This window comes from Phocoena sinus, chromosome 16, assembly GCF_008692025.1.
Source record: "Phocoena sinus isolate mPhoSin1 chromosome 16, mPhoSin1.pri, whole genome shotgun sequence".
NCBI classification, from domain to species: domain Eukaryota; kingdom Metazoa; phylum Chordata; class Mammalia; order Artiodactyla; family Phocoenidae; genus Phocoena; species Phocoena sinus.
Genome location: NC_045778.1, coordinates 4,948,358 through 4,974,501, shown reverse-complemented (window position 1 = coordinate 4,974,501; position 26,144 = coordinate 4,948,358). Strand labels below are relative to the sequence as shown.

Here is a 26,144-nt window from a genome sequence, read left to right as displayed (position 1 = left end):
TAGAAGAATATCTCATGTAATTAAATATTTATAATACTTTAAGATAAATAGAACAGCTATAAAACAACATTTGTTTTCTAACTGTCCTATTTAGTTAATTATATTAACGTAATATTATATAACTTCAATTTTTAGATGATGTAGATGATGTAGGAGAATGTCTAATGTCATTAAATATTTACAATACTTTAAGTCAAATAGAACTGTTATAAATCAACATCTGGATTATGACTTAAGTTTTGAAAAAAAAATGATGCCTAGAAAAAAATACTGGTGTGATATGTATCATATTGGCTCCTGTAACAGCATGGTGGGGTTAAGAGTAATTTAAGATTTTTTTCCTTTTCTCTAGTTTTAAATTACATGGCATTCATGTGTATTATTTTTAGAAACAGAGAATTCCTATCAATGTGTATTTTTAAAGGGGGGAAGAAGAAGAAAATAACCCATAGGTTGACATACGTAATGTGCCCATTTAAGGGGAGGAGAGACTAAGGTATTAAAAGCGAAGCGAATGGATGGGTCCACATACATGTAGTGTCAGAAGGTAGAGCTGTCTAAACATGCCTCCCTGCAGTTTTTACGTGACGTGATCACTGGCTAAAGCTGTTTGTTATGATGGCACTTTCTCACAAATGTGTTTCTTGAAAACTGTGAAAACTTCTATCCTGACAAGCTGTCAAATTGAAAGGCAAACATTTTTGTACCAAAGAAATTCGAATCGTTTCACAGATGCACTGGGAATATTTATCTTCAGGACTCACTTGGAAGCCAGCAGTGTTTCTCTAAGTACTTCAAGTCCAAGGATGAAAATCTTCGTTGTATACATGATGATGTGATTTAGACCCCACTTCACCTTTTGAGACAGATCTTGGTGGGCTTTCTGAATGGCATGTCTTGAAAGAGCCTGTAGGTTCAGACCACTCAATCGTGTTCTTCTCTCAGGCAAAAATTTATGCAGGAGAAGATAGCTATTGGTATCTTTGGCCATGGGAATACAGAGGACATTGTGACCTTAAAAGTGGCCATTGGGTGTGTCTTTAGATAAGGACGGCTGACCCTCAGGGGTCATTCCACTTTGCATAATGGTGTAAACTAAGACCCTTGTTCTGGTCCATTATTTAAAGAGGATTCTAAAAATTCAAAAACCCGATATATACCTATTGATCTTGGAATTCTAATTCATCTTAAAATATTCTCAGGGTAAGGCGTAGGCATAGTATCTCATTGAGTCCTCCATAGTACCAAGGTGTGGTTCAAAGTCAGCTCTACTTAATGAGCACCTACTTTATGAAGAGGCCAATTCTACCTTTAGCTTGAAAATTTAGATTTTGAGAATGAGTGAGAAGGAAAGACTGATAAGGTTTTAAAATGCAAAATGAGACTTTACTCCAAAATCACCAGGGTATTTTTGCCATTATTTTCATCGATGCTGTTCATGTATGAGTTATGAACCTTTCAGGACTAAGTTAGCCAAAAGGGTGATTTTCAACTGGGTAAGCCAGTGGTCACTGGAGTGTTACAAGGGAGTCCTGGAATCCATATGTAAAGTGATGGTATTCGTAGATGTCTAAATAACATGTCTCTGACACATACACACTTCTGTTTTTCAAAAATATTTAGGTACTTCCATAATTAGTAGAATGAAAATTTATTTAAATAAAATGTATTTAATTTATTTTAAATGTATTTATTCTGAATTCATAGGGGCTATTTCGATTTTCTATCTATTCTTGCTTCGGTTTTGGTAACTTGTTTCCGAGTATTTTCACCTTAATTTCTTATTTAATATTATGTTAACACATAAAGCAATGTTTTTCAGATAACCGTTCCCAGGAGAAAAAGGAGGAAATCCTAGAGAGTGAGAAACCCAGCGGACCCAACGCCAAGCAAGGAAAACCGGACGTGCAAAGTCAAGAGCACACCAGCACCAGCCCCGGGCTCACTGAGCCTGCCAAGATCCCGACCCTGTAAGGATAACTTACGTCTATAGCTTCATGCTGGTGCAGCCTCATTTACTGGCTGCTGCTTTTAATGCTTTCTTAAGGGTAAGGAGGCATTCCACATGGCTTTTGAAATTTTTATGTATGTTAAGTTTCCAGGGCAATAGACAAAGGCAGATAATCTACAGGGTAACTTCCCAGCAAGATAGTTCTGTGCTGCAAGTCATCAGTGGACCTGAAACATCTGTGCAAGATGAGATGTCTGTGGATGCGATGCATGTCTTTATTGACGAACATGGTAAGTCTTTAGAGCTCTTCACTCATGATGTAGAAGGGGGAAGGCTGGCAGCTTTCTCAAGGTCCCATGTGGTCTCTTAGCCTGAGGACAGGTTTCCCCTCTATCTGAAAGTAGAGTGGTCCTACGAGATCTTTCCTAAACGGAAATGGTATAAAGCAAAGAGGCAGTTACCTAAGGATGCAAAAAAATACATCAATATAAGACACAGGTGGTCCTAATTCAAAGCTATGGCAGCTTGATGCTGAGATACTGGGTATAGTTCCTGGGGAGGGAGCTTGGTGATGCTACTCTCATTGCTTGGGGTGTGCACTGGCTGTATAACTCACTGCAAAACGAACGCTGAATGCTCTTTTCACTTTTAGCCTTTTAGAAGCAGAAAAAATTTTCGGATTTCTTTCAGTTAGCAAAAACATGTACTAAGGGAGGTCTTTCGTAAAAAAATGAGGTGGCGTAAAGCGAACTTACAAAAAGCGGGGGATACCTGTACTAGACTGGAAGAGGAAGGCTTAGTTCTGCTTGCTCACACGTAGTGTTCTTAGAACAGAGTGTGCACCCTCCTGCCTCAGGGCCTTTGCACATACCGTGTCCCTGTGCCCACACTGCGCCATTTATCCTTGGGATCTCAGTTCTAAAGAAAGTTCTTCAGGAAAACCTTTCCTGGATTTCCCAGGTTTAATCAGGTTCCTCTGCTCTTTTGCTTTCCTAACACCCTATCCTTTTCCTTCTTTGAGACTGTTACAGCTTCTAATTGTTTATTGACTTATAATAATTTGATTAGTGACATTTTCTCCCTCACAGCTGTAAACTTTGGGAAGGTAATGCCCAGCACCTAAGAAATATTCATTGGATATATGTTGAAAATCTGACCCTGATATATTTTTTCTTTTTTTTTTTTTTTTTAAATTTTATTGATTTATTTTTGGCTGCATTGGGTTTTCATTGCTGTGCACTGGCTTTCTCTAGTTGTGGTGAGCAGACACCACTCTTTTTGTGGTGTGCAGGCTTCCATTGTGGTGGCTTCTCTTGTTGCTAGCATGGGCCCTAGGCACATGGGCTTCAGTAGCCATGGCGCACGGGCTTAGCTGCTCCACGGCATGTGGGATTTTCCCGGACCGGGGCTCGAACCCATGTCCCCTGCATTGGCAGGGAGACTCTCAACCATAGCGCCACCAGGGAAGCCCTGACCCTGATATATTTTTAATACCTTGTTATAAAAAAGATTTTAAAAAGTAATAGAAAGGAAGGATGGAAGGAGGAAAGAACAAGAAAGAAAGAAAGAGAAAGAAGGAAAGGAAGAAAGAACCATTAAAAGGCAAATTCAAGGTTCCTTAGATAAGGGATATAGGTCTTAGTTTTTGTAGGTCGCGTCTTGGGTTGAGTCCCTTATAGATCAATGTAAACTTATTATTCTACTCTCACAAGGATCCTGGTTTGTATAATAAATGATATATTACCCTCTCTATATAGATCAGCGGTTTATAGTTTGAAGTGCTTCTGCATCTGCAGAAATACAAAGAGACTTTTACATTATGAAGAACGACAGTAGCACTTCTGTCAAAGCCTCCAGAGGGGCCGTGGTTGTCACTGTGAATGTTTCTTTTGGGGGTACAACCTTGAAGTTGAGGCCCAGCACTGCAGCCTACATTGCAGCTGCCCGTAACAGACAAGGTTAATTATGCTTCCCTGTCACCTGAAGAAAGTACGCCCAAAACCTCTTCTGGGGAGCGACCGTTTACATTTACAAAGTGAACTGCTTTTCACACCTCAGTACCCTGAACCACTGTCGCAGGCTAATTGAACTCCGCAGATTAATTCCATCTCTTGCTTTTCCTCATTACCAGGCTGACATACCAGTCAGCAGCTCATCTGCAAATTCAGAGGTTGGGATGGCCCCTTGTGGTCCACCGATCAAAACCGCACACTTAGTAAGCCTCTTCTGCACGTGATACAAACAAAACCAAACCAAACCCAGTTACGGCATACACAGATCATCCTGACACATGAAGAGAATATACAAAAGAAACGCATTGAAAAGAATACGCAGAAGGGGATTAGAAATGGTACAGATTAATCGATGAAAAGCAATTAAGTAATAAGTAACTGAGTCATGTGATATCACATATGTGGAATCTTAAAAAAGGGCACAAATGAACAGAAACAAACTCGCAGACATAGAAAACAAACTTACGGTTACCGAAGTGGAAAAGCGGGGAGGGATAAATTGGGAGTCTGGGATTAACAAATACACACTATTATACATAAAATAGATAGACAACAAGGACCTGTTGTATAGCACAGGGAACTATATTCAATATCTTGTAATCAGCTATAATGGAAAAGAATCTAAAAAAGAATGTATATGTAGATATAACTGATTCACTTTGCTGTACACCTGAAACTAAGACAACACTGTAAATCAACTATACTTCAATGAAAAGTAAGTAACTGAGGCAAACTTGTCTAAGCACATTATCCGAGAGGTACGTCACGATTTTCTTAGCTAAGTTACACATTCTATGGAGAAATACAAAGAATGGACCTAGACTACCAACAATTATCATTAAAATAGTCCAAAATGAGTTCCCTCTAACTTGGAAAAAGTATACGCGGAAATGATCATATACAAATAACTGTGTAATCTTCTTTGCCGAAATTTTGCAGGGGAAATTAAATCCTGTTACTTAAAGTCTGGAAATCAGAAAGAAGGCCCTTTCCAGCATCAGCCATCAAATTATGAGGGCTTCTCTCACGCTGGGTAAGTGGGGCTTGTTTTCAGGTTGGGGAAGGTGTCGCGTTGCTGCCCCCAGTAACTTACATGCAACTGACTCTGAGTGTAAATGAAGTGAAGATCCTGGTGTAGAATGAAGGTGATAATCCGTCTGTAGGCGGCAAAGCATGTGGGTTTCACGTGAAAGAAAAAGAAAATCAGATATCGTAGAATAATTGAAAATAAACAGAACCACTTTCATGGTAGCCACTTCCAAAAATGAATATAACACGTAGGCATAAATAGAGGGGAGCCCTGTGCAAACAGTTATGGGAAAGGTGGTGATGCAGCTCAAGAACGCGTTATTAAATTCGTCTCAAGGGACGGACTAGAGATGTGGTTAGTTCTCATCCGCGCCGACAAGCTCTTTTGTAGATAGATGATCTAAACATCCTTTCTCTTCTCCTTTAGCGTGTGTTGAGTAACTTTCTTGATCACGTTAATTAAGTTGATATTGAATTCGCTTGCGTATCCAGAACGTACGTGGATTAATGGTGGCGTTGGGCAAGCTGTAAATCTTATCATTGGTGGACTGAATTCATCCTTCGTCCTGGACTTCAAGATTCTTTGAGGATAACCCACAGGGCCGTGCCTCAGTGGCTTGCTCTGAGTAAGGGAGGAGACTTTTCGCGTACATTTCTCTAGAGGTGTACGCCTATTTGAGGATGTATGGAAGACTTGTGTCATGTCACGGGGATGCCTTAGGCTTCACGCCTGGAGAGGGTCAAGGGAGTTACAGGAACCCTACTTCCAGATTCTGGGGTGCAGTGTTCCTTCCTAAGGTCAAAGTTTCCTTAGCAGGTATGCCTGTTCCAGTGTGCCTAGAACAAAGTCTGTTCTTGCCCCTGCAATCTGGCCTCCAGGTGGGATTCTGGCATGTGGCAACCTTTTAGGGTGTCCTCTGGTCACCCCTGCTGCTTCTCACCTTCTCAAGAATGCTGGTGTCAGCCGTCATGGTAGATCTGATGGGTGCGCTAGGTGATAGCTCTCCTGGCCTCACCACCCAACCTGGGCGCCGACCCTGAAGCAGCCTGCTCGGGTCCAGAGTCAGTCCTCGGGGGAGACAGGCACCACCTCCATCACCCACATGCCTTCCACTCTTCCTCTGTCTCCCTCAGGTACCCAAGTTCCAATCAAAACAGACACAACAAAATTCTCCTTCTCCACCCAGAAAGCATGCAAAGCACTCATGTCAACGGAGACCCAAGAGGAGAGAGCAGGCTGCCACCCCCATCTTAGTTCCAGCCTCTGAGACATTTTGTTACAGTGGTTTGATGGGTTGAGTCATCTAAGGTGGCAGCTTTCTTCAGACAAAATAATTACATGAGAGCACAGCTTGAAAAGCTGTCCTGTTATTCTACAATCCTCGGTTGAAAGCTGTTGTGTTTTTAAACTAAATTTGGAACAAAAACACGCCTCCTATTTTATCCCCAAATAAATTTACATGGCTTTTTCATGTTTATTTTCCCAGATAAATGGACTACACTTTTCCCCGAGGAAAATACTTGAACTGCTTTTGCCGGTAATGCCAGTTAGAATAAGACCACATATCCAGAGCCTTAAAAAACGAAAAATACACAGTGTGCAGATAAGAATGAAAGAGAGTGCCTGTAGGGTTTTCAGTAAGTCCCGCTTCCTTAGACCGTGCCTCACGAAGAGACACCATTAACTCGCTTTCTCCCCTTAATTTCTCTCTCTTTATTAGTTTTCCTCCAACCCTTGCTTTCTTTTGTTTCCTCTGCATTTCTTTCCCACGTTAGAGCTCTTTTTTGTTTAACTTGCCCTCCATTTCGAGACCCGCCTGGGCTTGGCTTTGCCGCGGTGCATTTACTCTGGTGAAAGAGCTGTTGCCCAGGGTAGGTTTGGGCACTGCTGGACGACACCGAATGTGTTTGTGCTGAGTTTTCCTGTCAAGCCCTGTGGCTTAGAGGAGTCCCAGAATGCCATTACATCCCTAGATATGCCTCTTCATGTACATAGAACAGTTAGACCCTTTCTGTTACACATGAGAGAAATCCAAGTCCAACAGCCTTCACCGAAATGGGAATTTGGAGGCCAGGTAACGGAGACGTCTTGGGTAGATGTCTTCAAGGGTGTGGTTTCTCTTTCTCCGTCACCCCTCCCGTTGCTCTGTTTTGGCATCACTCTCAAACAGTTCACCCTGACAGTCAAAAGATGTCTGCAGCAGCCCCACTTACGTCTTCTCTCACTCATGTCCACTGGGGATGAGATGCTTCTTTCCCATAAACCCCAATTTAAGTCTCACTTTGTATCTCCTTCGTTCTGACTGGGCCACCTGGAGCCCTGAGCCCGATTACCAAGGCAAGTACTTGGCTGGCGTCTGTGTTCATACACAGAGCTGGACAGGTTCCCTCTGAGAATGTATGGGGGCAGCTCTTCAGTGGGAAATTTGGAGTTGGGTGGAGGGATGCCGGGTGACAAAAATCGGCAGATGACACCTGGGACTCTCCTTCTGGTTAAACGGCAATTGAATTAATGACTGTGCTTCTTTAAAGAGAATAACGATCAAATTTTATAAAAGCAGCTTTCTTTTATAAATGTCCCTGTCTATCTCTTACATTTCTTGTATGTGAACGTTCCGATGGACAGGGTCGTAGCCCACCAGCACCACATGCTAAGTTCTAAGTGCTTGACTCCCTGTTCTTTCCCCAAGGAAGTTTTACAGGGCATTGGTGTTAAGAGTTCTAGGAAAGAAATGGCCCATAGCCACGCACATCTCTTTCTTGTGCCTAAAGATAAAAAAATAATATACACGTCTGCTATTATATGTGTAGACTATTACTTGAGAATATACATGTCCTCTGTACTATTACTCTTTGAAATAAGTTAGTCCTTTAGAGGGGACTTTGTTCTGGAGTACCGTGGCCTTTCAGTGGCCCGTTTGTCATAGGAGATGTATGGTGCTTCCTGTTTGATGCTCGAGCACAAAACTCGAGTCACTTCACTTAGCAAAATTATAGCGTTGAAGCTGTTCCCAGGGCGGTTCTGGAAAAGCACTTACGGGGGCGCCATCTGTTTAATTCATGCTCAGAAAAAATGGCTCAGTCCTCTGTAGAGTCAGATGATCTTCTGGATTTCAGCTGCTGTCTGACAGGCTTATGGTAGATATTCCAACAGCCTCACACTCCTCCAGACTCAGAGATGTTGAAAGCCATGCCACCCATGCACGGGAGGCTAATTTCTTTGGATTTGCAGTAAGGCTTGGCTTCCATGGGAGCGCGTGTTGTAGTGACGGTTTGGGTATTTTCGAATTGGTTGTATGAAAGAAAACTTGTGCTAAAATAGGATGACAGCAAGCGAGCTGGTTGAATTTGAATATATTAATCCCTGCATTAACATACCTGTGTGCGTGTGTCATCTGTTACTTTTTTTTTTTTAATTTTTAATTTAATTTTATTTTTGGCTGCGTTGGGTCTTTGTTGCCACGTGCAGGCTTTCTCTAGTTGCGGTGAGCGGGGGCTACTTTTTGTTGCAGTGCACGGGCTCCTTATTGCAGTGGCTTCTCTTGTTGTGGAGCACGGGCTCTAGGCACGCAGGCTTCAGTAGTTGTGGCTCGTGGGCTCAGTAGTTGTGGCTCACGGGCTCTAGAGCGCAGGCTCAGTAGTTGTGGCGCAGGGGCGTAGTTGCTCCACGGCATGTGGGATCTTCCCGGACCAGGGCTCAAACCTGTGTCCCCTGCATTGGCAGGCGGATTCTTAACCACTGAGCCACCAGGGAAGCCCCATCTGTTTCTTTAATGCTAGAGGTAAAGACACATCAGAGCAGCACACAGCTGATCAAGTGCAATGACAGCGGGTCAGGAATTTGTAACTTGGAAGGGCCAGGGCACTCAACACCTTACACCTGCGTTCCAGTGTGCCTTTCTGTGGGAAGCAACGTCCTGGCAGTTCCTGGCCCTGAAGGAAGTGTTTTCCTGTCACAGTTATGGTGGCAGCAGCCATCGTTACTAAAGATGTATCTGCTCTAAGCACCGTGCTGAGTATTAAATTATCCCATTTCATCCGCCCGACACAACAGAGTAGGTGATATTCACTCCATTTGACAGAAAAGGAAACTAAGACTGATGAAGAAACAGGCCCAATGTCAGTACCTAAGTAAGCGAACAGGGGACACTTAAATCCCACCGCCTGCACTGTCCCCCCAGCAGGGGCTGCAGCCTCAGTTCCCTGGCACTCAGTCAGGTGAAGTGGGCCCAGGGTTGAATGCTAGGGGTGTTGGGTGCTGAGTCCTTTGGAGGGTATTTGTCCTGCCCTCAGAGGGCTGCTTCTTCTTATATTCAGGGTGCTTATGCCAGCTTGGGAGGCCTGGGTGAGCAGATTTTCCAGGTCTTTCCACAAGGAGCTAGAAATGCCCACGTATCTGTAAAAATCTATTTTGTTTAATGTTGTCGATTTTAATTTCTTTTGAAATGCCACAGGCCACAGATGGCGTGTTTGTGGCTGGCCGCGGCCTGTGGGCTCCCTAAGCCCGGGCCCTCACCTGGTACTCTGAGACCAGGGTGGAGCAGCCCCCTTGCTAACACATGTGATCTCGGGGTGCCCTTATGCGGCCCCCCACTCCTCCAGGCCCCCTTCGCAGCCCCTGCCTCACCTCTCCTCCCCCTGCGGCCCGTGGAACCGACCTTCAGCCCTTCCTCTTCCTGGTGTGTGCCCTTCTTTGCCTAGAACGCCCTTCTCCACTCACATCTACCTTCTGGAGTTCTCTTCCTTCAAAGCACACATTACCATCTGCCTCTTTTATCCGTCTTTCCCTTGTCCCTACCCTGGCAATAAATCCATCCCTCCATGCTGTCATCAGAGGAGTGCTTACCACATTCTCCCAGATGCAGGACTCTCCCAGCTCTTCTTCCAGACTGTTCTTTTCTAAAGAAAAGTGACCATGGCTAGGGGGCCTTGATAGCCCTCACTTAGCTCTCTGTAGGTAGATGTTCAGTGAATAGTGCACTGAATCAAGTTAATCGTTGGAGATGACAAAGGCGGTCCGATCCGAGTTCTGGACAGCAGACGTGAGCCGGGCATTTAGGGATGGCAGGTAAGAGGCAGGCAGGAGGGGCAGAGGCGGTCCGTGACGGCACTCACGCTTTGTTCTACTTGCCGCAGGAGTAATAGGACCTCTTTGCAGAGAGAAACAACCCAGTGAAGGTGGGATTATCAAAAGGACATCCACAGATAACGCTCTCACCTTGCGGCTGTTGGAGGGGAAGAGCCAGAAGCAATAGCAGTTTGCCTGCTCTACATATTTGAATACAGAATGTTATCTTCTCCTTTTAAAAATGGGAAGAAACCCCCTGCAAAATGACTTTTTTAACCCCTCACTGTAGAAATCAAGGTTGAGTCTCCAATTAGGTTCTCCAGTCCCGTGTTCCATTCAATGAGGAGGAAACGATTCTCTCTGTCCATGTGGGAGGCAACTGTGGTGGAAAAGCTGACATTGGGGTCCACACTTCCCTGACATCAGAGGGGTCGTGTCCTGTGGCATGAACTTGAGCTTTCGCCTTGGACTGGCCCAGGTTCCCGTTCTTGCACGAAGAGTAACTTTTGGTTTGACGTTGAGCAGGTTTACTTAACCACCTTAAGCACCGGTTTTCTAATGCATAGATGGAAATAATACTAGTAATAAGTTCAGTGGGCGGCTTTGAAAGCAAAATATAATAGTATACGCGATGCTTAGCCCAGTACCTCTCATTGGGGCACTGAGAAGATGTTAGCTATTGTTAAACTGTCTCCAAACAGAAGCAGTAGGACAGTGGCTGAAGTTCACCATGACTTTATACGGCAAAAGAGCAAAAGGCCAAGGGAAGCCTTTCCTCTAGCGCTTTTATGAGTCACTTTATGAGATTTTAAGGTGGTTCAGTACTTTGTATTCTCCCTGTCGGCCTGTTGTGTTAGAACATTTTGGCCTCTGTGGCAGTTTTACAGAAGGTAGTTTACTATTTTATTTCTGGCTTTTAATGCCATTACATTTAGAGTTCTCCTACTGTAGTAAACATAAACTTTGATTTTGAACTTGGAAGGATTCCTAGTTGGGGCAGTTTCTAAGCCCTTCAACCATGGAAGATATTAGAAAAGCAGCCTTTTCCCTCTGAGGCGACTTCAGTGGCTAGGATTGCCTCTAACTAGCCATTAAACCACTGATTCTTACCATTGGCAAGAACGCCATTCCTCTTCGCCATTGTTAAGCCCAGTTGCCATGTGACAGTTTTATATCCCTAACTCCCAAGTATGAATAGGGAAGGGTTTGCAGTGTAACTTCTATGTCTCTTTGGGGATTCCTGGAGGAAACCAGGAGAGGAAACGAATTTCCCTCCTTGGCCTCTCTGTCATTGTGGGAACCAATACATTTCTCATTGACTGCTGAAGAAATACAGGCAGTATTTTCCGGTTGTACAATAACTGTCCAGAAAGCAGGTACCTTTGGTAACACTATCTCACCTGGTTCTGCTTTCCTCAGAAACTAGAATAAGGGAATTATGGCTTGAGTTGCAGAATGTAGAATTGCTACTTAAAAAAATTTCAGAGGATAAATTCATTACCCAGGATACAGGACTGATTCAGCAGCTCAGAGCCTAAGATGGGCTCATCTACCTAGAAAATCAAAGTTGAAGTAGGCCGTCTGCCTAGGAGGTTGAAGGTGAAGCTGCCTAGAAGTTGAAGTGCGTTTTGTGTCTGAAGGGTTCACTGCAGAGTGGACTTTTGTTATTTCCCCTGGAGGTCTTGCAATGAAAGCTTGATAGTTTCTGTTCTTTGTTCAGCAACGATTTACATGTCTTTCGTCTATAAATTCTTCCAAGTAACATAGAAGAGCTTTCTCTTGTAAAAGATATATAACCATGCTTTAGTATTAGAAAACCTTTTCTAGTGTCATAAGCAATCTCATGAAAATGCACATAAAATTTTTTTTAAATGCATACGAAAATGCATATTGTCTGCTCTCCAGTGAAATCCTATGGAAAGACATAGTATTTATATTCATTTTGAGTATCTGTTACTCATAAAATAGGTTTGGTAGGCTACTGAATGGAAAGACTCATTCTGGAGCAAGTTTAGTTTACAGGGTTTTTACTGGGGGATTTTTGTACCTCAATTGTTTCTATTTAAAAAGTAGAGTAGATTACATGGGTACTCATCTATTTATTTGTCCGGATTCACTTATTTTGGGCTTCTATTTGTTAATGAATCGTTATAGTACATATCGAAACAGATATTGTTATGGTTATAAATTAGGCTTATTTTTGAAAGCTACTCTAACCTCTAAACCCATTAGGTACTATATTCCAAAGGTGGACTGAGGCGTACTTAATCTTTATGGCCTTCTCAGAGTTCTGACATTTTTGCTGACATTATTATTAGTAGCCTCTCTGACCCTGGTCTCAGTAAAGCCTCTGTTACGTACTGGGATCAGCTCTCAGGAAAGCCCTTTAAAGCCACCGTGCTTACGCGTGTACCTGGATCTCAAAGAAGGTAAGCAGGCGGAAAATTGTAAAAAATAATCACCTCTCTTAGACCTTCTTCTTAACGTTAGTCAGAAGAAATAGTGATCCCTGGTTTGCATCAGCTCAGCCAGAACGTGGGGCATGGATGTTAGTCAGTTAGGTGTGCAAAATATGAAATGTTGTGAATTCTCCCAATATCAGATACGCCCAGTTCTGTGTACCATTCAAGCATGAGTTGAAAACGTCAACTCCAATGATAAATATTTGAGAATATGTATGTAGCTACCTCACTCTGTTGATCTGCATGATAGAGTTATGTGTTACTGAGTTAATTAAAAAACTTCTGGGGATTCTTGGTGCCTTTGATCACCCACATAGAGGTGGAAGTATCTGGAAAAAAGCAGGTGACCATGCAGGGGTGTGCCTCTGTAGAGTTCCTGCTGTCCATAGGCCGGTGTCCTCTCTCTTGTTTTCCAGTTGTTACTATCAGATCCTTTCACTGTAGTCCTGCTTTGTTTTCTTAGACACACTAGAGAGATTAAACATCCAGGCACAGAGTCATAAGGATGGAAAGTTTATGAGGTTGACTCTAGAAAGACTTCTGTTCTCCGAGGCACGTTCTCTGAACCCCTGGGAAGAGGCCCTGCCACACGGTGGGATTCTGTCCTTGTGGTCACAGCCCAGGCTGCCACATGATGGCAGTCAGATCCCGTGCTGGAGGCCCTCACAAGCTCCCAGGCTGGTGTTCCCTTTTTCTCAAAGGCACAGACGAATCTTGCTGTCCTATAAAAGAAGAACTGTTTGCAGCCTTTAAAACAAGAATCCCTGTTCAAATTCTAAATAACAGGTTATAGTTTCCAAAACAGTGCTGCTTTATTTAAATATCCCACATATTGAACACATGGCTGGACTTTCATCTCTAGGCTTGCTCCTCTGGGTGGCTTGTTTCCATGGCCCCAGAGTAAGCCTGGGAAACCAGGAAGGACAGGCAGAAAAAGAGGGGCCCTCTTCTTCGGGAGGGTGGATTGTAAGTTTTGAGATCCGGGGAAGATGAACAGTTTCAAGGATTTCTTTCCACATCAATGGGAAAACGCAGCAGCACATGCATTTCAGTTGTGTGTTGCTTACAGAAGCTTAGATGAGCGAAGACCTGGGGAGAGCAGTATAGCGCAATGGGGTCACTGTGACTTTGAGACCCAGCTCTGTCCATAAGGAAGTGCACCATTCTGGCCCGTGGTCCATCTTTATTTCCTTCTAGTGGCTGCTCTCTTTGTAGTTTCCACCATTAATCACTATTTCTGCTGTTGCTCTGGATTTGATCTCGTTTAAATAAATTTATCTCTGCTCTAGCTCTGAACCAAACTAGTTGTCCAGAGATAAACCAGAGAGCAAGAAAACCAAGGCCAGATGTGCAACGGCTGCTCTATTGTAGTTCAGAGTGTGATTACTGCAGGGTTGGAATATTTCCATTTCCATCGCTGTTTTAGAGGAAGAAATGTCTCTTGAAACTTAGCGCTTTCGCATTATATTTATTAATATGGGGGGAAATCTCCAGCCTTAAGTTAGTGAAACAGAGACTATGTTTTGAGGTTTTTTTTTTTAATTGAAGTATGGTTGATTTACAAGGTTGTGCTAATTTCGGGTGGACAGCAGAGTGATTCAGTTATACATATATATTCTTTTCCAGATTCTTTTCCCATATAGGTTATTATAAAATATTGAGTAGAGTTCCCTGTGCTATGTGGTAGGTCCTTGTTGCTTATCTGTGTGTTCGTTTTTTTTTTTTTTTGCGGTCCGCGGGCCTCTCACTGTTGTGGCCTCTCCCGTTGCAGAGCACAGGCTCTGGACGCGCAGGCTCAGCGGCCACGGCTCACGGGCCTAGCCGCTCCGCGGCATGTGGGATCTTCCCAGACCGGGGCACGAACCCGCGTCCCCTGCATCGGCAGGCGGACTCTCAACCACTGCGCCACCAGGGAAGCCCTGCTTAGCTGTTTTATATACAGTAGTGTGTATCTGTTACTCCCAATCTCCTAATGTATCCCCCCCCACAACAGAGACTTTCTGGATGATCCTTGAGCTCACAGCCCATAGAATAACTGCTATTCTCTCAGGAGAATAAGTAGCAGATAGTCTGAGAGAGATACAAGAAAAGGAAGATGGGTGGGAATTCTTGGAGGGTTGGTATAGGAAGAGTTCTGTCCACTGAGTGATTTTTGTGACATCATAGCCTCTTTGGATCCTGAGTGGACAAGCTGGCACCCGTGGATTACAACTTCAACATTAGGACCCCAGAAAACTATGCCACACGAAGAAGATAAATCTCTTTATCCTCTGGAAGCAGCGTTACACGTCTCCTCCTGGCCAAATAGGAAGCCCATATACACATGACAAGACGGGTTTTCTGGTGAGGACATACCAGTCATAAAGCTCAGAAAAGAATCTTTCTGGGACTTCCCTGGTGGTGCAGTGGTTAAGAATCCGCCTGCCAATGCAGCGGACACGGGTTCGTGCCCTGGTCCGGGAAGATCCCACATGCTGTGGAGCGGCTGAGCCCGTGAGCCATGGCTGTTGGGCCTGCGTGTCCGGAGCCTGTGCTCCGCAGCGGGAGAGGCCACAACAGTGAGAGGCCCACGTACAGCAAAAAACAAAACAAAAACAAACATGCAAAAAATTCAGCTGTATTGACACTTCCTTTTGGACCGTTTTTCCTGCCAGGAGGCCCTGGCAGGAGGAAGGTTGCTTTGAAATAACTTTGTTACACCTTCCGCAGTAGTCTGTTCTTAGCTTATTTCAGTTGGCAATAGAGGGCGCTGTACACCGTCTAGATTTTCTCACATTTCCATACTGCTCCTGCCTATTTATAGTCATCACCTACGTTACCTACAGTGAAGTCAGATCAGTCTTTTGGTTTTAGTGAAGTTCTGGCATTTGCTGAGTTTTAGGTTTCTCTAAATTTGTATTAACAAGATGTTTTCGATCCTATTGTATTTAGCTATGAAATGACAGAATTACAGTCCTCAGAGGTTTCTGTACAAAGTACAAAAGCTTGAATGAACACTGTCTTTATAAATCTAAATTTTTTTCTCTATTAGTGACACACATTACACCACTAGTATGGTCAGGAAGCAAAAGCACTCTTTATGGAACAATCATAGAAATAATGGAAGGATAGGATTTTTAAGTTTTCAAAATCCATGTGCTTATCCCACCTGACTCATTTCTCAAACCCTGGTGTTAATGTACGATGTTTCCTAAGTGGTTCTTTACTTAGAAACCATTATTGAATGGTTATTGAAGGAGGCCTTTATTGAATGTATCATCAAATAGCCATAAATCATGTCTCAAAAATGTAGAGAAATCTGTGTGTTTGTGAGCATGTATGTGAGAATAGTGGACGTATTTTAAACACTGTTCCTGTAGAATAAGCATTTGTATATTTGTGAATACAGTAGTAGGGAGTTGGGAAAAAGAAGGGTCTAAAAACTTGTTAGAAACTTTGTACTGAAACGTGAGATTAGAAATCAGAAGGCATTACTACTCAGCCTTAAAAAAAAGAACAAAATAATGCCGTTTGCAGCAACATGGATGGACCTAGAGATTATCATACTAAGTGAAGTGAGACAAAGACAGAGAAAGACGAATACCATATGATATCGCTTATATGTGGAATGCAAAATATGACACAAATGAACCTATGTATGAAACAGAAACAGACTCACAGACACAGAGAACAGACTTGTGGTTGCCAAGGGGGAGAGGGGGTGGGGGAGGGATGGAGTGGGAGTTTGGGATTAGCAGATACAAACTACTATATATAAAATAGATAAACAGCAAGGTCCTACTATATGGCACAGGGTTCTATATTCAAAATCCTGTAATAAACTGTAATGGAAAAGAATATGAAAAAGAATATGTTTATAATGTATCACTGAATCACTTTGCTGTACATCAGGAACTAACACAACATTGTGAATCAACTGCACTTCAATAAAAAAATAAATAAAAAAAGGAAGGGGGTGACATTAGCGCAACGTCTGCATTCGTGAGGTGGCTTGTGCAGCAATACAACTAAGGAGCCCGCGTGCTGCAACTAAGTAACTAAATAAATATTAAAAGAAAAATGCTTGAAACAATAATAAGATGTGTTATTTCAGAAACAGGAAGTCCAAAGGCTTGATCAGTGCAGGGTTGGTTGGTCATCAAGAAACTAGTTTCCTTCTGTCTTTCAGCTCTGCCGTCCTCGGGCTTGTCCCTCACGATGGCAGTATCGCTGCTGCAGCTCCAAGGGTTTCTGACTCACATAGTGTCTAAAGGTCAGGAGAGAGGTAGTCTCTTACTTTTGTTACCTTTTAAGAAGTAGAACCCTCCTACACTGTTGGTGTGAGTGTAGATTGGTACAGCCATTATGGAAAAACAGTATGGAGGTTCCTTAAGAAACTAAAAATAGAGCTACCATATGATCTAGCAATCCCACTCCTGGGCATATATCCAGAGAAAACCATAATCCGAAAAGGTACATGCACCCCAATGTTCATTGCAGCACTATTTACAATAGCCAAGACATGGAAGCAACCTGAATGTCCATTGACAGATGAATGGATAAAGAAGATGTGGTACATATATACAATGGAATATTACTCAGCTATAGAAAAGAAGGAAATAATGTCATTTGCAGCAACGTGGATGGACCTAGAGATGATCATACTAAGTGAAGTAAGTCAGAAAGAGAAAGACAAATACCATATGATATCACTTATATGTGGAATCTAAAAATGATACAAATGAACTTATTTACAAAACAGAAACAGACTCACAGACTTAGAAAACAAACTTATGTTTACCAAAGGGGAGAGATGGGGGGAGGGATAAATTAGGAATTTGGGAGTAACATATACATACTACTGTATATAAAGTAGATAATCAGCAAGGACCTGCCGTATAGCACAGGGAACTCTGCTCAGTATTTTGTAGTAACCTATATGGGAAAAGAATCTGAAAAAGAATACATACATATACATATATGTCTATAATGTAACTGAATCACGTTGCTGTACACCTGAAACTAACATAACATTGTAAATCAACTCTACTTCAATAAAAAATAAATAAATCAAAAAAAAATTTTAAAGGTAAAAACACTGAAAAAAAAAGAAGAAATAGAAAAACTTGCTCGTGAGCATCCTTATCCACGGCTGCCTCCCCTTTGCTCTGCGGTAGCCTCTTAGAATAGCATTACACTCCTGTGCTAGGGCTGGCCGGGGTGGTCGGAGTTCTCATGATGGGTGTGGGATGACCAGGATTTACCCCAGAGGCCAGGGAGGGACCTCATCTCTTCTGAAGCACACCGTCTTGGATGATTGCATAAAACTGGAGTTCCATGTTGAATGTGTGCAAGATGGTAGCTCTTCTGCCTGAAGGTGGCATGGCACACGCAATTTTCGACTTTGAACCGCTCATGCAAGGTGGCAGAGGCTTACCCGTGACCTGCATTAAGGATCCCTGCTGCCCTTGTGTTTGCATGTAATAAGTAGATGACTTCTGGTACTTCCAGGTAACCGAAGCATTTGTTTTGCCCATCCTCAGAGACATACAGAGCAGCTCGTCCAGTACCACAACTTCCGAGAGTCAAGATCCTTCTTCAGGGGACCCTGTGGTCAGTGCCTTGCAACAACAGCTGTTGCTGATGGTGGCTCGGAGGACCCAGTCAGAAACCCCACGGGTACGTCCCAGCATTACCGTTTGTGAATGTTCCAGAAGCAGGGATCCTGAAACCCGTTTCCAGGTTGGATTCCCTAATAGAATTAGCCCAGTCTTGTCCTGAATTTTATGTCAGCTGGGTTGTGGCTATATCACTTTGTGGTAGTCTACTGAACAAATGTGAAAAGAAACCTCTTAGATAACAGGTACCCTTCCGTTCATGCTAGCGGGATTATTACTGTCTTAATTGCTCTTCCAAAAGCATTAGAAATTCATTTACATTGATCTTTGGTTGCCGGGATGCACAAATTCCACGAGAGCTCACTTGGTTAGGATGGCATTTTTTCCCCCCATGGTTTGGAAAATATCTGGATTTTTATTAATTTATTATAGCCTTATATTTTAAGCATGCAGAGATTTTTAAAGAGAATCTTGGCTTGAAGAGAGACTTTATTCTTGGAGCAAATGACATGATCATCAAGGGGCTTAAAAGATGAAGCCTTGCACTGTTTTACTAAGAGATAACTTCCTGATGTTCATTCAGTTATTCACTACACCTTTAATGAGACTCTGTGGGACACAGAGCAAAGAAAAGATAACATGGGAGCAAAGACATACAACCAGTTATGAATTTAGAGCTCCAGATTCCATCAGGGCATTTGGAGAATGAGGATGGAGAAGGTTCCTTAGGAGCAGAGACATTGGGCTAGACCTTGAAGGAAGGTGGATTTCAGTAAGTACAGATTGAAGGAAGAGGGTGATAGATGGGATACTGTCAAGTTAGTGTGAAGTTTCTTTATTGCTGTGTTTACCTTCCTCCTGACAATATTTTGATTTATTCTAGAGAATCTCACCTATAAAAAGAAATAAGAGTTTTATATACATTTTCATGAGTGCTTAACCAAATTTTTCCAAAAGATGCTTGATAGGAATCTTTACGCTATTTTTCAGACGTGCAGAAAAAATGTTGGGCTATCTTCTGACTGACCGCATGTTTTTCTGGAGTCTTTATTCTTGCTGACTGGGTACGAGTTGGGAGGGCTGCATAGGGAGGACTTGAAAAAGCGAGTGAAGGGTAATCGGTGCTCTCAGGCTTGAAGGAGCTTCGGTAGGAATAAGCATTCAGTTAACTCAAAGGGTCAGTCTTCAGGGCTGTCTTCCCTTTCGTGTACTGGGTCTCTCCTACCCCTCCTCCCTTCGAGGACATCTGGGTGCAGGAGGAAGCTTTCCAACACCCCGGGAGGCGAGTGGAGGTGACAGCGAGCCTCTGATGGCTGAGCAGGCAGGGCTGGTCCAGCAGATGCCTGGTCCCTGGGCATGCTGGGTGGTCCTGCCCAGTTAGGGTGCAGCGCTGGGGTCTCCCACCCTGCCTTTAGCCTCCAGCTCTGAGGACCCTGCATTCTGCGGCCTCCCCCTCTCCCTCAGTATCTTTCGGTCCACCAGTCTTTTCTATGTCTGCGTGTGCTCCCCTGGGCTCAGACCCCAGCTGTGCCCTCTGCACTCCGTGCCCTGTGTCCAGCCCCACCATGGCGGCCAGTACTAGTTCCCACCACAAGCCTTAGTGCAGGGGCGGCCCTGCAGAATGTGGGTTTTCTCTGAGAAACTTGCCTTCTCCTGAGACAGGCCTGGGTAAGCTTCAGCTCCCTACCACCCTTCCCCGTCTCCAGAGCATCAGTACTGAACCCACAAGGAGGGGAAGGTTATATAAAAATATTCAGGTAGTTTGGGAAGATGCAAATATCTCAGATCCTGTGGGTGGCAGAATCCTAGGGAAACTAGGAATTTCGGATTGTCAGAGATGCAAATCCATTGACTTAGCGTCTGAAAAACATCCCAGGTAGAACAGAAACTCAGAGATAAGTAAATATTGCATGGATAAAACAGAAAGAGTTACACTACTCCTTATTTTACATTTAAAATTCTGTTAAGTGGCATGATTATGTAAATGAGTATATAAAAAAACTAAATTTATGTATGTATTGTTTCACCTTTAACACTTAACCAAATTCATTGATGAACTTCAACTTTTTAAACTTTCTTAGTTTTAAGTAGAATTTATAAACAATTTAAGTTTTACTCTAGGTAGGTACAGAGGAGGGAAAATGAAGATTGCTATCCAGGCTCCTATATAGACCCTAAATATTTATAAAGGTCTCATATCGAAAAGAATTCTTTAGTTCTACCGTTTAGTTTTCCAAGTTTAATTGATATCACCAGGGAATTCAGTTAGGTTTTGGCCACGAAATAAAAATTAAGTTGGTTTCCTGGTCATCATCCCACACACATTTGGTAAAGATTTACTGTACCTTCAGCCCTGTGCTAAGGGCGAGGTAAACAGTGGGAAAGAGCCTCAGCCTCTGCCTTCAGGCAGTCTGTAATAACTGGTCAACCAGTTCAGTTCTGTAGGATGGAGCCTGTGATAAGGACAGGCTCTGGTGCTATGGGACGCACAGGAGGCCCCAGGCAGGACGCAGGGGATCAGGAAGGCTTCCCCGGTGAGGAGAGATCTCAGCCGAAACGCGGAGGATGAGTTGAAGGTGGCAGAGAAATAACCTGGGTGTGGCCTGCAGGTGAGCTCACTGCCTGGAGAGTGGAGGCACAGGGATAGCCACAACAGGAGGAGCTGATTCTTAGATAGTCCAGCAAAACCCAGCCCTATTCCTTAGGGCTCTGCAGACTTCCCGTCCCCCATCCTCCCTCCCTCCCCCGCTCCCTTCTTCACAGCTGTTGAGTGCAGCATGTGTCACCTGGGACACCCTCACCACTACTTCAGTTTTATAGGTAAGTCCATTTGTATCATATTTTAGATTCCACATAGAAGTGATGTCATATGGTATTTGTCTTTCTCCTTCTGACTTACTTCGCTTAGTATGATCATCTCTAGGTCCATCCATGTTGCTGCAAGGGTACCATTATTTTGAACAGTAGATCTTTTCAGGTAGATTGGGGGAGGGGCATGGACCTTTACATTCTTTTTAAAACATTTTTTTATTTTTAAAGATTTTTTTTTTGATGCAGACCACTTTTTTTTTTTTTTTTTAAATCTTTATTGAATTTGTTACAATATTGCTTCTGTTTTCTGTTTCGGTGTTTTTGGCACACGCACGTGGAATCTTAGCTCCCCGACCAGGGATCGACCCCGCACCCCCTACACTGGAAGGCAAAGTCTTAACCACTGAATTGCCAGGGAAGTCCCCTTTATATTCTTAAATGTTTTAATTCTACCAAAGATTATTTCTGAAATGTACTATATACTTCTGTACCTTCTTAAACCGAACGTGCTGATCATTATTTAAGCTGTTCTTGATAATTCAGGTTCACGAAACGGACCTTGGTATTGTGCTGTCAGTACAGATCCATATGGGGGGTGGTGAGCAAATGCAATGATCTTGTTTCTTAAAAAGGACTTGTGTTCAATTTACACCCCGTCCCCCTACTTTTACTAATCTCTTTCTTCTGATCGTAGAATAAAACTTGCAGGCCTGACTTGCAGGCAGCGTGATGCGATTGTTCTTGGGTGAGGCTTAATTAATGAATCAGAGACAGACCCGGCCTCTTGGTTAGTGTGTCTCTGTGTTTACCTAAGTCATAGATATGGAACCCCCCTTAGTCGCCACTGTGGGTCCTCACCCCTGCCAGCTCCTTCATCACTGATGCTTGCCAGGAGCTCTGCGTTAGACCCCTTTATTCCTTTCTGGGGGTAATCACCTTGTTCGCTCCCATGGCTCACTTCTCTCTCTCCTTCTGGGTATATAGATGCAGATATAGACATGTTTATACTTGTATGTATGTGTGTGTCACCATGTTACACAGGCTGGTTGGCTTGTCTACTCCCCAGGAGTTCCTAAACCCTTTTAAGGTAGAAACTCTGTCTTGTTATTCTTTGAATTTTCAGCTTATATTACATATCATATCTGGCTTATATAACCTGCATAATAAATATTTGTTGGATGAGTGAATAAATGAATGATTAAAACGATGAGAAAAATTTGAATTTGAGAGACTTACCTGGTGGTCCAGTGGTTAAGACTCTGTGCTTCCACTGTAGGGGGTTCGGATTTGATCCCTCGTCAGGGAACTAAGATCCTGCATGCCACGCGGTGCAGGGGGAAAAGAAAATTTGAATTTGAAATTTATACCAGAAAACAGGCTAAGTATAATTGCTGTGATTCACTGAAACATCGAGCCCTGTGCTTCCTTGCTATTTAAAGCAAATAATGAAATTCGATGAACCTCATTTTCTGATAAAGGAAGTTGTTATGGGCTGATTTGGGCTCCCTCAAAATTCATATGCTGCCATCATAACCCCCATGACTTCAGAATGTGACTGTATTTGGAATAGGACCTTTAAAGAGGTAACTAAGTTAAAATGAGGTCATTAGGGTAGAACCTAATCCAGTATGGCTGGTGTCCTTTGAAGAAGCGGAGATCAGGACACAGATACACATAGAGGGAAACCATGTGAAGACACAGGGAGAAGACGGCCGTGTGCCAGCCAAGGAGAGAGGCCTCGGAAGAAACCACTCCTGCCAACACCTTGATCTTGGGCTTTCGGCCTCCAGAATAATAACACCTACGTGGAAGAGTTACTGTGAGGTTTTTAGGATTAAAGATGGCAAAATTATGCCTTTAATAATCAGTGTCAATTATTAATATCATCAAAATTTTTATTAGGTATACGGAACTCTTGAATGTTTCAGGGAGCTTGGGGGATATACAGTTCTCCTGTCTAAGCCACCCCATCTGTGGTACTTTGTTGTAGCAACCCTAGTAAACTAACACAGAAATCAAACCATTTTTTCTTGGCATTAAATTCTGAGATGTTTCTTAAACAAGGATTTCCATTTAAGCAGCAATAAATAGCACGATATACCAGAATCTTTAATAAGTTTTGCAGAAAATGTAGACGTAGTCTTTCCGTGATTTTTTAATACCAACCTTCCCTAAAACTGCTCTCACTAAAGGAGAGTATTCTTCTTACTATTCAAAAGAATGCTATCACCTTCACTGTTGCTTATCCTTGACCTGTTTACACATCATACCTGAATTCCCACATCACAGAATGGTGAACCATGCTCAGCTTGTACACGTATTTCTTACTTGCTCTCTTTATCCACGGAGCATAAGGGAAAAGGATCTCTTCTGGGGGGGAAGGTTTACTCTGAACCACAAATTCATTGGCGTTAAAAGAAGATGCTGTTCTTGCTGACATGACAGCAGGCAGTTTCCACGAAGCTCTCTTTTCTGTTGGAGTCGCATTCCAGACACAAACAGCACTTAAAATCTCAACTTTCCTGTAATAACACAGCCCAATCCATCCTGTGTATTGCTAACCTGTATATTGCCTTCACGATGGATCGACTTTCCCTTGAAATGCCTTTTGCGTTTATAGTCTGAATAACTCTGTGCTCTATAGCTGAGTCAGGGAATTAGCATCTGGGAACAGAGAGATGGTAAAGTCAGCCTCCTTGGAGGGTACCACGTGGTCTCCAATGAAGCAGGTGTGCTGCCCTCATGCATGCCAGGCATTTTGACATCAGCGACTTTCACTGAATTAAGGAAAAATTATGTAGTCTGCCCAAGTATAGCCTTCTACTTTGCAAGTCAGAGAGAAGTGTGTGAGACCTTTACAAGTCAGCATCCCCTCCATGGCTGCTCTTCTGTGCTGTCTTCCTCCCTTTTCTTATTTTGGTCCTTCTTATCAGCCTCCTGTGTTTTATGTTAGTCAGCCTACAGGAAATTAGAGCCTACCGAAAATCTTTCTGGGAAAAATGGAGGGCAAAAGCAAACAAATAAAAATACAAACTAGAATAATCCACCAATTCTACTTTTAGATGTATATCCCAAAGAGCCTAAAGCAGGGACTTGAACAGATATTTGCACGTGCATGTTCACAGCAGCATCATTCACGATTGTGAATAGCGAATATTCCACCAAGGGGGTAGGGGAAGCAACCTCAGCGTCTGTCAACAGATGAATGAATAAACAATATGCGGTCTATCCACACACCGGAATTTTATTCAGCTTTAAAAAGGAAGGAAATGCTGAGACTTGCTACGTGGATGAATCTTGAGGTCACTATGCTAAATGAAGTAAGCCAGTCAGAAAAGGACAAATACTGTATAATTCCACTTACAGGAGGTCCCTTGAGGAATCAGATTCCTGGAGACAGAAAATAGAAGGATGGTTGTCAGGCAGGGGGAGGAGAGAGTGGGGGTGTCAGTGTTCGATGTGGACAGTTTCGGTTTTGCAAGATGAAAAAGTTCCTGAGATCTCTTGCCATATGATTATTGCAATATGATTATTGTCACTACTGAAATGTATACTTACAAAATGGTCAAGATGGTGAATTTTACATTATATGTTTTTTTAACCACAATTATCAAAAAAAAAAGAGACAGAAATAGAAGATGTACAGGGGGCTGGGGCTCATTAAGTATCTGTTCAGCAAATGAATGAAGACTAATATTTTTCAAAACTGAGTTCCTCTCCATTGGATTAGAGCCAATCAGAGATGAATTTGGGGTGAAAATGTTTTCAATCTGAGATTAGATTCCCCCATTTGTTTCTGTTTTATTGGCTTATATTTTTTCTATAAATATTTTATTTTTTCTTATATTGGGCTTCACCGAGGACCTACATATTGTCAGTGAAAATATTTTTACTTATAGTAAAATTTAAATATTTATCTCAGCATTACATTAAATAACATACCTTTCAAAAATTAAGTCATTTAAGGTCTTTTGCTGAATTCTGATCTTTCGTAAGAATTATTTTCATGGCAGTTTCTTGGCCTGACAGCAGTATTTTGATATGTGTAGCATAATTTTAATGTTACAGTGTAATGAAATTGAAGTGAGTTGGTAAAAAAGACCTTTTCTCCAACGAGGATCTACTGAATAGCACAGGGAACTATACTCAATATTTTGTAATAACCTATAAGGGAAAAGAATCTGAAAAAGAATATATGTATCTATAACTGAATCACTTTGCTGTACACCTGAAACTAACACAACATTGTAAATCAAGTGTATTCATTACAAAAAAAGAACTGGAAAAAACAGACCTTTCCTGTTGATTACCATCCTTTTCTTAGGGTACCCATTTTTTATGAACTGTGTTGGTTTCCATTTCAGAATTTGAACATCTGCTTTTAGTACTTTTAAATCAGGAGGTTTATTTATGACAATAACATGTCAATGTGAGACCCTCTCTCTGTTTTTTCTTTCGGCCTCTAAAAGCATCTGAGTCAGGAGCTAGAAGACTCTTCCTGTTCTTCCACACAAGGAAAATTTAACCGAGAGCAGTTTTACAAGTTTATCATCTTCCCTGGCAAGTGGATTAAGGTCTGGTATGATCGCCTTACCTTGTTGGCGTTACTTGATCGGTAAGCTGCCGGACACGTACGCGTTCGGGTGAAAGACACGAGGGGCCGTGTGGCGGCTTGTGCTCACGTGCTGATAGCAAGGAATTTGGCTGCAGGCTGAGGATCTCTGGGGGCATTTTCAAGGTGTCCACCCTTTGTGCTGCACACCCAGAGTCAAAGCAGTGAGATCTTGACAGCTGAAGAAATTGTCATTGAGCGATTACAATGGGAGCTAGGAGAACTGGGTAAAATGGTTTAGCCTTAAGGTTAGCTTTGGGGTCCATATTATGCCTTGGTCTGCTCACGGCCTGCCAATTTTTGTAGGAGGACCTGCGGCTCCTGTATGCAGGACAGGGCCTGGGTGCCTGGGTGTGGTGTGGGGAGGAGAGGAGGAACACCAGGTGGCTGGGGTGGTGATGTCTGGCCCTTTCCTTTCATGACTTGGGTTCTTCTTCTCTCTATCCTGTAATTTCAGGGCTGACCTTTCCTTTAAACCCCATTACTCTTCCCCACCACTGCTCATCAAGATGTAACGCCGTGGGAGCTGAGGGTACTGGGTGGGGAGGTGGAAGCAGAGGCTGGGGGGTCAGGTTGGCTAAGGCGTGATGGAGTTGGGGCCA

The 26,144-nt window shown here is 42.9% G+C and overlaps 1 protein-coding gene across 1 annotated transcript in view; it reads left to right on the top strand.

Annotated features, from left to right (window-relative positions):
• Positions 1-26,144, top strand: part of PCNX2 (pecanex 2) — a 279,402-nt gene that overhangs the window by 34,400 nt on the left and 218,858 nt on the right. The window contains exons 6-10 of the mRNA XM_032608446.1: positions 1,823-1,970; positions 2,096-2,241; positions 4,903-4,996; positions 18,045-18,180; positions 25,400-25,545. Coding sequence (XP_032464337.1) covers positions 1,823-1,970; positions 2,096-2,241; positions 4,903-4,996; positions 18,045-18,180; positions 25,400-25,545 — 670 coding nt within the window. The remainder of the gene's footprint in view (positions 1-1,822; positions 1,971-2,095; positions 2,242-4,902; positions 4,997-18,044; positions 18,181-25,399; positions 25,546-26,144) is intronic.